General features: G+C 56.5%; 1 protein-coding gene across 1 annotated transcript; it reads right to left on the bottom strand.

The window, feature by feature from the left end:
• Positions 1-1950: 1950 nt before the first annotated feature.
• TNNT2 (troponin T type 2 (cardiac)) lies at positions 1951-9709 on the bottom strand. The gene is given in 13 exon segments (XM_009576823.1): positions 1951-1995; positions 2538-2628; positions 3091-3200; positions 3610-3720; positions 3874-3951; positions 4321-4437; positions 4577-4637; positions 5616-5649; positions 5926-5961; positions 7098-7154; positions 7854-7883; positions 8482-8503; positions 9668-9709. Coding segments are annotated over 13 exon segments (834 nt in total).
• Positions 9710-12354: the final 2645 nt, after the last annotated feature.

Here is a 12354-nt window from a genome sequence, read left to right as displayed (position 1 = left end):
AGGAGCGAGGGGGGCTCTGGTACAGCAGAAGGAGGAACTAAAGTGGCCATAGCTAGGATTGCCCCAAACCAGCAGGAAAAGCAGGTCAGACCACTGAGGTCTGTTACAAAACCTCCCAAGGACTGCAGGTGAGGCAAGGTGGACTGATGTTGTGAGGCAAGGGGACATGTTATTCAGGAGGTCCTGGATGGTTGCTGCATCCTCTTGCACCCCAAGAAGCGGGTGTGCAACTGCGCTTGCTCAGTGGAGCTCTGCTGGGACCGTCCTGTGCCCGTTTCCTCTGGGCTCAGAGCTTCAGGATGGAGACAACACCCACACCCCCTCACCGTTCTCTTTATTTACAGACACAACATCAACTGGGGGTGCGGAGATGAGAAACGGCACCTTGCAAACCATCTGCCCACCCAGACAGCACTGTGCCTGCAGCAAGGTCTTTGCAAGCTCTGTGCAGTGGGAGGGCGGGTGGGCGCGCAGTGCAGGCTCCAGGACGTGGGGAAGCCAGCTGGTCGGCCGAAAGGCAATACACCTCTCTGTGGCTGAGCCTCCTTTGCCTTCTGAGTCATCTATTTCCACCGGCCGCCCACCATGGTCTTCCCACGGGCAGCTTTTGACCTGTAAGGGAAGCAGAAAAGCACGTGCAAAAAGGTGTAGTGACCATGAAAAGAGGGAGAAGGTGGGTGCCACCGGAGGAGAATCAGAGGCCCTGCAAAGAGGACCAAGCTATCTCCGGTTGATGCTCACTGCCCTGTGGGGAAGAAGGTCTTCGGTGGCCCCGGGTAAAAGCTTGGGACCTGAGTCAGTCTGTGAGTTTTGGGACTCTATGGGAACAAGCTCATGCATTTTGCCAGGTGTTTCTAAGGAGCTACAATTCCCTTCCCATGTTCCTCCCTCCCAAGGATCCTCCAGAGAAGGGAGGGATAAAGACAGCTGCAGGATCCTTCTCCCAGGAACCAGAAGCTGTGGAGCTGTTAGCCAGGACCCACCACATCGCCCTCCTTGACCAGCAGCAGGGGAACAGGCACTGCTCTGGCCATGGGTCAGCAGAGAGGAGGAGGAGGAGGATCACGTGGAGAGGGAAGGGCATTTCTGGCATGTCATCCTGAGAGTCACCAGCCCAGCTTTGGCCGCCAATCCTTGGCATTGCCTCCTCCCTCGGTCCTACTGCTAGCCTGATGTCAGCCCCAGCGTCCATGCAGCACACGTGCAGTGGGAGACACACGGCACTCGGGAAACACCTGAACTCACCCTTTGCTGCAGTAACAGGCCATGTTGGGGCAAAAGAGAAGAGAGATTTGGTGTAAGTGGGCGAGAGATGCTGCTGACTGTCACACGGGGCAGGCTGAGCACCTCTCACTTGAGATGGCAGGGAGGGACAGGGGTGAGAGCAGCATGGTGCTCCCGAGGGTGGGGGTTAAACACCCACCTCCACCCTCCTATGAAGGGTGCCCCAGTCCTGTGCAGGGAACATGGGCACGGGGACAGGCTCTCCTGTCCTTGTGGGTCTGCACAGCTCCCACAGCCCCTGGGATTTCCCCTCCTACACAATCTGGGATCTCCAGCACCTTCCCTGAGGTGCTGGGCAGAGCCACTGCAGGGATGGGGATGGCTGGAGGCTGGCAGGACCCTGCAGGACACAAAGCTCCATGTGCGGAGGTGGGATCTCCCCAGGGTCCGTCCCCAGCCAGGGTCTCTGGGGCAGAGGGAAGCTGGTGGAGGCGGGAGGCAATGGGGGTCTGTCAACAGGAGCAGAGCAGCATGGACTGAGGTCCCTGGGCCAGACCTGCAGGGCAATGAGCACTGGGTACCACTGGGACCAGGGGCAGGAGTGGGAAGGACAGGAGGTGGCTTGGTGAGGGTTGGGAGATATACAAGGAGGGCACTGGGGCCAGGGGAGCAGGGGGCTGGAGGGGCAGGAGGCGTCAAGGAAGGATGCTCAGCCTGCCTGGGGACTTACACTTTCTGGTGGTCACTAACACGGTTTCGGAGGACGTTGATCTGCAAGAGAAACGCAGGCGGATGGTGAGGCCTGGCAGGATGCTCCATGCCCGGCCAGGGATGAGGGTTGGGGCGAAGGTGCATCACTGCTCTCTCCTCCCCAGTGGTTCTTGTGTGGGGTTTGGCACAGGGCTGTGATGTGCAGCACAGCGGGAAGCCTGTCGTGGTGCAAAGCACACATCCCCAGGAGCTGGGAGGTCACAGGGCCACCACGCAGACCCTTTCAGCAGCTGCCACATCCTCCAGCATTTCATATCTGTGTGCTCAGCCTTGCCGGGGTGGCTGACAACCGCTGGGAGGGTTGGTTTGGTCCTGGCTCATCTCCAAAAGGGAGGCAGATGTGGCTTTGTTTTCAGTGGTGCAGAGCTCTCGGGTGTTTGTCACCCCATGCGCAAGGGGGGCACAGTCCTTTCCTGGTGCAGCCAGCTTTCCCGCGACAGCACCGTCAGTCAGACAACCCACCTCGTCTCCCAAATGGGGAGCAGAAGGAGCAGCCAGGCGCACGGAGGGTGAGCAAGCTCATGGAGGACCCTGTGGCTCACCTCGTATTTCTGCCGCTTGAACTTTTCCTGCAGGTCAAATTTCTCAGCCTCCAGATCGCGGATGGTTTGCCATAGCTCCTTGGCCTTGTCCCTGTGGGAAGAACCAGCTGGTGTCAGTGCAGAAAAGGGATGTGGCTCACGGGGAACTCACTGCAGGGGACAGGGCAGTGACGCCACCATCCTGCCTGCTCCCCCAGGACGGGTCTCTGCAGGCTCCATGCCCAGCCGGGGATGTGTTGGCCAGTCCCATGCAGGGACTGAATGCATGGGTGGGAGGTTGGGACACATGGGGACACCTATGTCCCACGCATGTGTGCGTGGCTCCCTCTGATGGCCGGCGCTGTCAGCAGCAGCCTGGCCGTGGTGGCCCGGCAGAGCCACAGAGCCCATGTTCCCAGCGGGGTGTCACAGCCCGTCTCCCAGCTGTGCCATCACCCTCTTGCCTGGGCTGCAAGCCCCAGGCAGCCCGCCCTGGCCCAGCATCCTGGCCCAGGAGGTGGGACCCAAAGCAGAGCCACTGTCCTGGACATCCTTTCCTGCAGCTCATGCTCACCTCAGCTTGTCTTCGTTGAGGTGGTCGATGTTCAAGGGCTTCCGCCGTTCGCTGAGGATCTTCTTCTTCTTCTCCCGCTCTGTTTGCTTCTTCCCACCCTTTTTCTCTGACTGAGGAAACCATCAGTCCATCGGAAGGAAGGAAATCTGCCCAGCTTTTGCTCTTTACCCCTATCCCCAGCTCTGCCCCCAACACCCTCAGCTTTTGGGACTCCAGGAGAACAACAGGTCCTCAAGGAAATTTTGGCAATAGTGGACAAGACACCCCCCACACCCCCATCCCTGTCCCTGAGGCAAGGCTGGACGCCCCTCGCCAGCATGTGCAAAGCAGAGCTCTCAGCTCACTTTGGCCCTTTGACCACTGCTGTGACCCAACTGTGGCGGCCTGTCTTCTTCTGCTTGTAGAAACCACAGTCTACCAGCACTGAGAACATGGACAGTGCTGTGGGGCCAGCCCATGGTTGAGCCCTTCCCAGGAGCACCAGCAGCTTCATTGCAACCACCTGGCGTAGGATCACACCTTCTGCATGTAGCCTCCAAAATGCAGCATGTTGGAGAAAGCTTTCTTCTTCCTCGCTTCCTCCTCAGCCTTCTTCCGGGCCTCCTCTTCCTCTTTGCGAGCTCTTTCTTCCTGCCAGGGCCAGAAGTGGGTCAGGAGCGGATGGACGGAGATCTCATGGACCAGCTTGCACGCAACACACAGCTCGTGCTCCCATGTGCCCCATGGCTGGGCTTGTGCTACCCAAGACCAGCCCAAGCCCCCCAGCCCCGGAGGGAAACTCACGGCCACGCGGGCTTGGCGCTCCTTCTCCCTCTCGCTGCGAATCCGCTGCTGCTCTGCCCTCTCCGCTCGCCGCTGTTCCTGCAGGAGGAGAGAACGTTGGCTTGGACACCCCAGGGAATCTGCATCCTCTCTGTCCCTAGGGACACATCCCTGACCTCAAAAGCCCTGAGAGCCCCAAGGGCAGATCTGCTGCTCCCATGTCCCCCAGGAGAGCACATGGACGCAGGGGAAGGTGCATCTCCGTTAGGCACCGCAGCATCGCAGCAGCCAGACTAGGGGCTCCCCAGGCACTGGGATACAAAATCTGGCTCAAATCTCAGGCTCTGTCTTGCAGGGACATGGGATGTCTCGGGTCTCGCGGTCGGGACTGTGGGGAAAGGATCGTGGCTGTTTGCCCACAAGGGAGAGGGTGGCAATAGCGGTAGAGGGAGAGGGCTGCAGACGTACAATCCTGTCCTTGAGGGAGATGAGCTCTTCTTCCTCCTTCTTCCTGCTCTCAAAGTGCGCTTCGATAAGGGCCTGAAGTTCGTTCAAGTCCTTCTCCATGCGCTTGCGGTGGATGTCCTGCACCGGACAGAACCATCGGCGGTGGCCACACTCACACGAGTGAAGCCCTCCAGGAGCTGCAGAGCTGCTGGGCATGGTGAGGGGAGCACTGCGAGGGGAGTGCCTTGCGGGGGTTGACTTTGGCTGCACTACTCACATCAAAATCCAGCCTCTCGCCATCTGGGATTTTGGGAGGCACCAGATTTGGCATGAAGACCCTGCAATCAAAGGTGAGCAGGAGGTGAGCCTGCAGCAGATACCTGGGACAGGATGGTGCCTTTCATACATGCACTGATCTACTCAGCCCTCCTCTCTGAGCCTCGCAGTCCCCAGGGTTGCAGAGTGAGCACGTTTTGAGGACAGGGAAGTGTAATGCTGCTTGCTGGAGGTTGCCAGCTGGACAGCCTCAGAGGAAGACCTCTGGCATTCCCGGGAATCACTCCAAGGCACCCACATGGCTGGAATAACTCTGCAAGCTGCAGGCAACTTGGCCATGACCTTTTGCCAGGCACCCTGGGGCTGGCAGCCACCCACCGCTCACCCAAAAGATCACAGAGGAACTGTGTGCTCCAGTGTGATCGGGCATAGGGAGCTGGAAACTATCCTCTCATCCTCTGTAGGCTTGAGGGAGGGCAGGAGATGCTCAGATGCACATTAAGCAGAAAGTGATGAAGAGATCGTGGCTGAGGACAGATCTGCCTCCCAGACCGCAGCATCCCAAGGGTCCATGAGGACCCGCAGGTTCCTGGCAACGGTTCTTGGCCCCACTCCTTCAGGCAGGTGCTCCTGTCCCGGGGATGCTGGCACTCGTGCAAATGCCTGCCTCCTGCCAGCCATGGCCAGGAGCACACTAGAGAAGCAAGACCCTGTCTGTGCCATGGACCATGTACCCCAGGCTGGGGTGCACACAGATTTTTTCCAGCTGCAGGGCCACAGGGCAGCTGGGCCTCCTCCAAGGAGCACACAAAATGCTTCAAGACCTCATTGTCAGGATTCTCTTCATATTCTACGTTTATCTGCCTGTTTCTCTCCCTTTTTCTCTCCACGCCCCAGTCCCCACCCTGCTTTCATGCTTTTGAGGCCTCACTGTCCCATGCCCTTTATGGATCGTGGTGTTAAGCCCATCATACGGAGCCTCTGCCCTGGCACAGCTCCTAGTTCAGACCTTGCACCAGAGAAAATGCACCGACACTTACTTGGGCTTTGGCTTCGATTCACCTGCGGGTCCCCAGGAGCAGGAGAGAAAGACAGCGTTAGTGTCACAGAGGCATTTGCTTCGACACCTTGACCCAAAACCCACAACACTGAGCCGAGCTACCCCTCTCTCCCAGCAGCACAGGCTGCACTGTGGATCTTCCTCCAGCAAAGAGGCATGCAGTGAGGTGTCCTGTATGCCAGAACGCGAGACACACATTGATGCTCCTGGCTGAGCAGAAAGGCCTTTGGCACCTCCTTATACAGGCAAAGGGACAGTCCCCCCACCCCAGAGAGGAGCGAGGACAGATACTTCACCTTCCCCAGGCTCCTGCTCTCGATCTCCCTCTCCACCTGTGGAAAACACGGTGCTTTGGCTCCCGGAGGCCAGCCCTGCTGTGCGCCATGCCCGCAGACGCAGCGGGGTGGTTCAGCCAGGCTGCTCCCCTCCACCCCATGCTTATCCCCACTGCAAAACCCAGCTCCATCCCTCCAGGACGAAAAGGGAGAGACCAGGTCCCTCACAGACATCCCTCACCCACAGACAGACCAGGAGAGCACCGAGTCCTCTCCAGGAGGAACCCAGGCAAGCTTTGCTGAGGCCAGGAAAGCAGCAGTACTACCCTCTCCTTCTGTATTTTGGGTGAAGTTCTTACTTAGACATCACAAAGCCATCCCTCCTGCAGGCCTCCTGCTGCCCCAGTCCTGGCAGAGGACGAGGCCAGGGCAGCTCTGCCCCATTTACGACGGATTTTCTCTCTTCAGCAGCAAGTGGATTCACCACCGAAAACCCCAGCGGGGCCAGTGTCTTGAGGGACTGGGATCAGGACTGAAATGGCCAACACTGCCCCTCCTCCATTCCCGCTTTACCTTCTCCTGGTGCTTTTGTTTCATCTTCTTGTTCTGTTTCAAAAGCAATGGGGAGAATATGAGCATCCATAGGTGAGGGCAGCCACATCCCCCCAGCACGGATGGGTCCTGGCACCCTAACTCAGGGAGCACGGCTGGGATCTGAGCCTGCCCCACCAGCCGTGACAGCACGGGGACACACATCAGGCAACCCACTCTGCTCCAAAGAGGCGCAACGAAGTCCAGTGCTCTTTGGATGGTGAGACACATCAGAGCATGACCCCAGCTCTGGAAATCTCCCCTCTAAGGCTACGGGGACCTTTTGGTGGAACAGGCTTAACTCATTTTTGACATTATTTCAGAGTGCTCGACACAAACTGTTTGATCAGCAACCAGCAGAAAGCACCATTATTCTCATGCTTGCAGGGCCAAGGCACTTGGTAGATGAGGACAGGGCAGCTCAGTTTTGGCACCTCTTTGCTGGGAACCACAGATATGGGGGAGAGCTGCCCCGCTGGCAGCTGGCCCGCTGTCGCAGGCAACACTGGGACACCCCAGAGCCTGCTCAGCACCCCACCGAGCAGAGCACGGCTCCAGCCAAGCCATGGGAGCTCGCCGGCGAAGCCACCACGCACCTTCTGCCTTGGTTTCTTCGGTCTCCTCCTCTGCCTCTTCTACCTGTTCTTCCTGACCTGTGGAATAACGAGCAGTGTGAGTCCGACAGCCGCCACTCCTGCTCCCTACGGACCCCGGTATAAGGACAACTGCGGCACGGAGCCGGCCGAGAGAGAGACACAGGAGAAAGAAGCAGCGGCTCAGAAAGCAAAGGGCTTCGCTCTAATCTTTGGCCAAGGGCTGCTCTCTGTGCTTGGGCAGGGCAAAAAAAAAAAAAAAATTTAAAGGATTTATAGCCACCTCCTGGTTTGTCCCTCATTCCCTCTCATGCTATCATGCTCTTATACCCCAGGACGGGAGCGAGTGATTTCTATTGCTCTCCTCTAGCCAGCGAAGAACAAGACTGTTTCAAGACTTCCACTGGAGGGAGCAGTATCCCCACAAGAGTCCTCCATTGGAGTCAGAGCGATGCTGGGTCCCACAGCACTCTTGCTGGAAGGGGGAGGAAAGAAGGAAAGAAAGAAGGAAGGAAAGAAAAAGAAGATAGCAAACGGGGAGTGCATTTGGTTGATAGATGGAAGAGAGAAGGCACAGACACAGAAGCAGACACGCACAGCACAGCAGGGCAGGAAGGGGGGAGTGCAAGAAGCAAGAGAGAGAAGTGGAAGAATGAAAGAAAACTATTTCCCAACCGGGGAGAGGCAAAAGACACACCGACCCACGACATATTCACAGCAGCAGTGGAGAGATGAAATAAAGAAAGGTGCAATAACTACCGTCTTCTTCCTCTATCCATTCTTCCTCTTCTGAGCCAGGGAGGAGGGAAAGGAATAAGTGCAGAGGTTAGTCGGATGCCATAAAGCTGTGGAGTGTAGCTATGACGTGCATGAGATGAGGACTCAAGCACTGCGGTGGTTTCCCCCTTCTGCCTCTCTTTGCTTTTAACGTTCAGGATGTTTTGCCGTGCAGCAGCCCGGGCTGCCTGGCAGTGCCCTGAAGCAGCAAGAGGCTCAGCAAAACCCAGCTCCCAAACCCAGCCCCAAATGCACAGCCCAGCCGTGTCCCAGAGCGGCTGCATGCACCATGGGGTTTGCTTCTTCATCGCACTGGGGCAGTTGGAGGTTTGTGCTTGAGCGTCATTAATATAAATTCAGCTGAGGCTTCGGCTCCCATTGAGTTATTGGGCTCAAACCTCTGCCAGCACCCGAGCATTTCCACCCCTGTTTTGAGTCAAGGGATCACTCTGACAAAAGAGATCCTGAGAAAATTCAGACTGGTTTTGATCCTACCAGTGTTTCAGGTGGAGAAATCTAGAACATGGTCTCATCTGCCTTTCCTGGTCACGATTTGCCCATTGCAGTCAAGGAGCTTACCACCACAACCCACCCAAGCAAAACACTGAACCAACAGCACTTGTCTCTTGGTCCTTGCAACAGCCAGTGAAAAACCTACCTTCTTCCACGTACTCCTCTTCACAGAGCACACGTGCACATGGGAGAGAGGGAAGGGAAAGAAGACGCAGGTTATTGAAGTCGCCCTGATTATTTCTTAGCTTCAGCCTCGGGGCAGCTGCAGATGCTCCACATCCTCTTACCTTCCTGCTCCCTGCAAAGCACAGCACAAATTTGCAGAGTTACAGGGATCTGCTGCAATGGGGCATGTGTGTCCATCAGCGAGGCCAGAGGGGAATTTGAAATTTCCCCAAGGCTGGCTCCCCTTTTCATAGCAATAGGCAACGGCTGCTGGGCAGGCTGCTGCGTGGCGTGCTGTAAGGTGGCAGTGGGGATAGGACAAGACCCAGATCACCCTGCAGGCTGCAGATAGCAGGAGCTGAAATGCTCGACTGACACTTCGACTGTGGTCAGAGCACAACACCATTTTGCAGCTTGAGAAGAGCAAGTGACCAAGTATCTAGATCTGTAATCCTAGAAATGGGCATCTCACATCCCATCTTTGCCCCAAAATCGTTTCCTGACCTTGGGGGAGATGCACAGTCTGTCCTCGGGTGTGCGCAGGGGACACTGGGCACAGGGGTCAGACTGATTGCCAAGACATGCGAGTCTGTCGTGGCATTTAAAGGTAAGAGAAGGATTCAGATCTACTTCTTCTGCTGGTGGGTGAGAAGCAGGAGCTGTGTCTGGACTGATCCCTATAACCATGTACCGCAGATAGTGAGCCCCTTCTCTCCAGGGTGTGCCTCACGGCCCAGCAGCCCTCACCAGCGAAAGCTGCCCTCAGGTGTGGGCCTTGGGGAGTGATGCTCTGGATGTGGCAGCAGGAGCCCAGCAGCAACAAACTGATGACATCAGCTTTTCCCAGCTCTATCTCACTGATTTAGACCACAGCATTTTTAATGCAGGGACTGTCCCTTGCCATGGGGATACAGCTCCTAACGCAAAACTCCCCACTGCTGGGGGTCTCGGCGCTATCACAGCAGCGATGCAGACGGGCGCGGCATGGGGGGATTTCATGCTGGGTGCTGGGGTAATGACGAGAGCCAGTGCCCCCCGAAAGGCACCTCTAAGCAATACTGCAACCCTGTGGGAAAGTGGGAATAAAGAGAAAGAAAGGGTGTTTAAAAACACACAACTTACTGCTCATATTCTTCGATGACCTCTTCAGAGTCCGACATGCCTGGTTATCTGGCAGAATTCAAGGCAGATTGGAAAAAGCGAGGGTTAGGAGCTGAGATAAGGGCAAGCACAGCCTGTCCTCCAGCTCCCGAGACACGGGCACAGAGATGCTGCGTCTCTCCAAAGCGCTTGGAGCTTCGAGCTGTCCCCAGCCGGGTGTGACGGTGTTATCTCAGCAGAGATAAGGCTCCCCCCTCCCCTCCTGTCCCAGGATCACAGCTCGCCCCAAATAGGAGGCAGGAGATTAGACACAGCCTCATGCAACACTGATAACTGCTGTCAGGAGCCATGTCCAGGACACGCAGCTCCCCTCGCCGCAGCCATCTCCGGGCACTGTGTTTGCTCAGGGCACCAAATAACTCAATTATAACGTTCAGCTTGTTTTGCTTCCTGACTATTCTTAGCTGGGTTGGGATATAGAAACTTGCAGGGATGTCCTGTTATCTCCAATTTACAGCCCTGCACAAGCCACAGCACGAGATCTCGGTGAGACCTCCCAGCCCAGCCCTCCAAGTGCAGAGCGTGCTCTGGAAAGGGGCGATCTGGGCTCAGCAGCAGCATTTCTCTCCTGGTCCTGGCCCTGGCCCTGAGACTGAGGTTAGCTAAAAGGAATAATTCACAGCCTGGTTTGGCAACAGGGCTAATAACGCTGCAGAAATGGCCATGCTCATCTTCCCAGCACACCCGTCTCCCTCCCAGCCATGGTCAGGAGGACTTTACTCATCGTCCCAGCTCATCTATCTTCCACCCAATGCTCCACCGCAAGGTCTGCACAGACCAGCCCCATGATCAGCCCCAGGCACCCCGGAGCAGCCCTGCGCATCACCCCAAGCCCCTGCACAGCCTGTCCACGGCTCGCGTTGGTGCCAGACCTCGGCAAGGCTGAGATGCAGCAGGACAACGCAAGGCAGCTCTAGAAATAACTTCCATGTGCTAAACCACCTGTTCCCAGAGCAGCGCCGCTTCACTTCTCCTGCCGGGCGTCTGGGAACAACTGGTCCTGGCTACATCTGTTGGGCATTTATTACCCAGGATGGGTAGGACAGGCTTCAGGATCGCTTATTCAAGATGCTGAATCCCGGGCTGGAATCCGCAAGCATGGGAAAGATGCGTTACAGGAGGGGTGCCTCTGCATACCTGTGGTTCCTGGGGGGGTTGTCAAATCTCACTTCTGAGCAATGACTCAGAAGGTGCTTTTTGGAGACAAATGAAGTCAGAACTCATCTCTGTCTGCCTCGGGTTCACCGCCTGCTTCTGCCATTGTCGCTCCCTTCCCTCTGATGCATATGGGGCTTGACCCTAAGCACCCCCCTCCAGCACCATCCCCTCAATCTCTAGTCCCCCTTGAACAGCAATTCCTGGCCCTACTTTTTCCCCAGGCTCGGCATTGTCCTGCTACTCCCAGAGTTTGGCCAAATCATTCACGTGGCCTCTGAGCACCCAAGACTTCATGTAGTCCTCTCATTATACAAGAGTGGAGACTCCCTCCTGGCCATGACAGTGCAAACATGCATTTATGAAAGCTTATTTCTACATTTCCTTTCACCTCCTCTCTCATACATCACTAGATCCCACAGAGCATTTGCTGAGGAACAGCAACAAAACCAAGACTGTTAAGGGGGTAACACAAGAAAAACTAACGTTACACCAGAAAGTGGCTCTAGGAAATATTTATCCATTGTTTGCACAGAAACAGATAAGCCTTTCCCTTAGAGCTTTGAAATCCTGTTTTAAAAGAATAGGACAACCCAGCAGACGTATTACAGAGTTAAAGAGGAAACATTGCACGTATTATTGACTGAAAAAAAATCTCCCATCATTTGCTGTGGATTAAATACTCCAGATATCCCTCCCGTTCCTTAAAATCCTTTTCTCTGTTAGCTAAGGGCTGGCTGGTCACACCTCTGGGGCTGAGTTAATCCTCCGCGGTTCGCAGTCCCTGCTTTCCTTCAGGCTACCCAGACATGGAGCTCTCATTTCCCAGCATTTGCTCCAGCGTGGGTCACGTCGCTGCTCCCTTCCCGCTTGGCAGGGTCAGACCATGCACGGGAGCACCCCACCTCCAGCCCACCCCACGGGCAGCCAGCGAGCCGGGGCCAGGCTGGCCTGACTCCCCCACGGGCATCACATCCCTCCTGTCCCCTCCAGGGACACAGGGAATAGGGATCTGTGAGATTCCCCTGGCACCAGGGCAGCCAAAATCCTTCTCAGATGCCTTGGCACACATCAGGGTGGTTCAAAAGGCGTCGGGCAAGTTGCAAACACAATCCCCTGGGGAGGGTCCTGATGCTTTATTCGTGGAAATGCCTTCATAGCAAAAATACATCCCAGCGCAAACAGCTGGGGAGGACCATTAACGCTGAGCCAAACCCCTTCTGGGTCTTTAACAACTGCCCTTCCACTGATCATCCTACGCCCCAGCCTTCCCTCTGCTGCGGGGCACCGGTGAGGTCCCAGGGAGCCGAGGGGAAGCCGGCGGGTGTCTGGGAAATGCTCTTTGGGGGCAGGAGGCTTTAAGGGGGCTCCAGCGCCCACCCCGGGGCGGGCAGCACCGCGAGGAATGTGCCCGGCGCCCAGCGAAGAATGCAACACTTGTGAGCTGCTATTTTGGCAGCCATGGCCCCGGCCCCCTCCGCCGCTCCCC

This window comes from Fulmarus glacialis, unplaced genomic scaffold (assembly GCF_000690835.1).
Source record: "Fulmarus glacialis isolate BGI_N327 unplaced genomic scaffold, ASM69083v1 scaffold40804, whole genome shotgun sequence".
In the NCBI taxonomy this organism is placed as follows: Eukaryota; Metazoa; Chordata; class Aves; order Procellariiformes; family Procellariidae; genus Fulmarus; species Fulmarus glacialis.
This window is presented reverse-complemented; position numbering and strand designations above follow the sequence as displayed.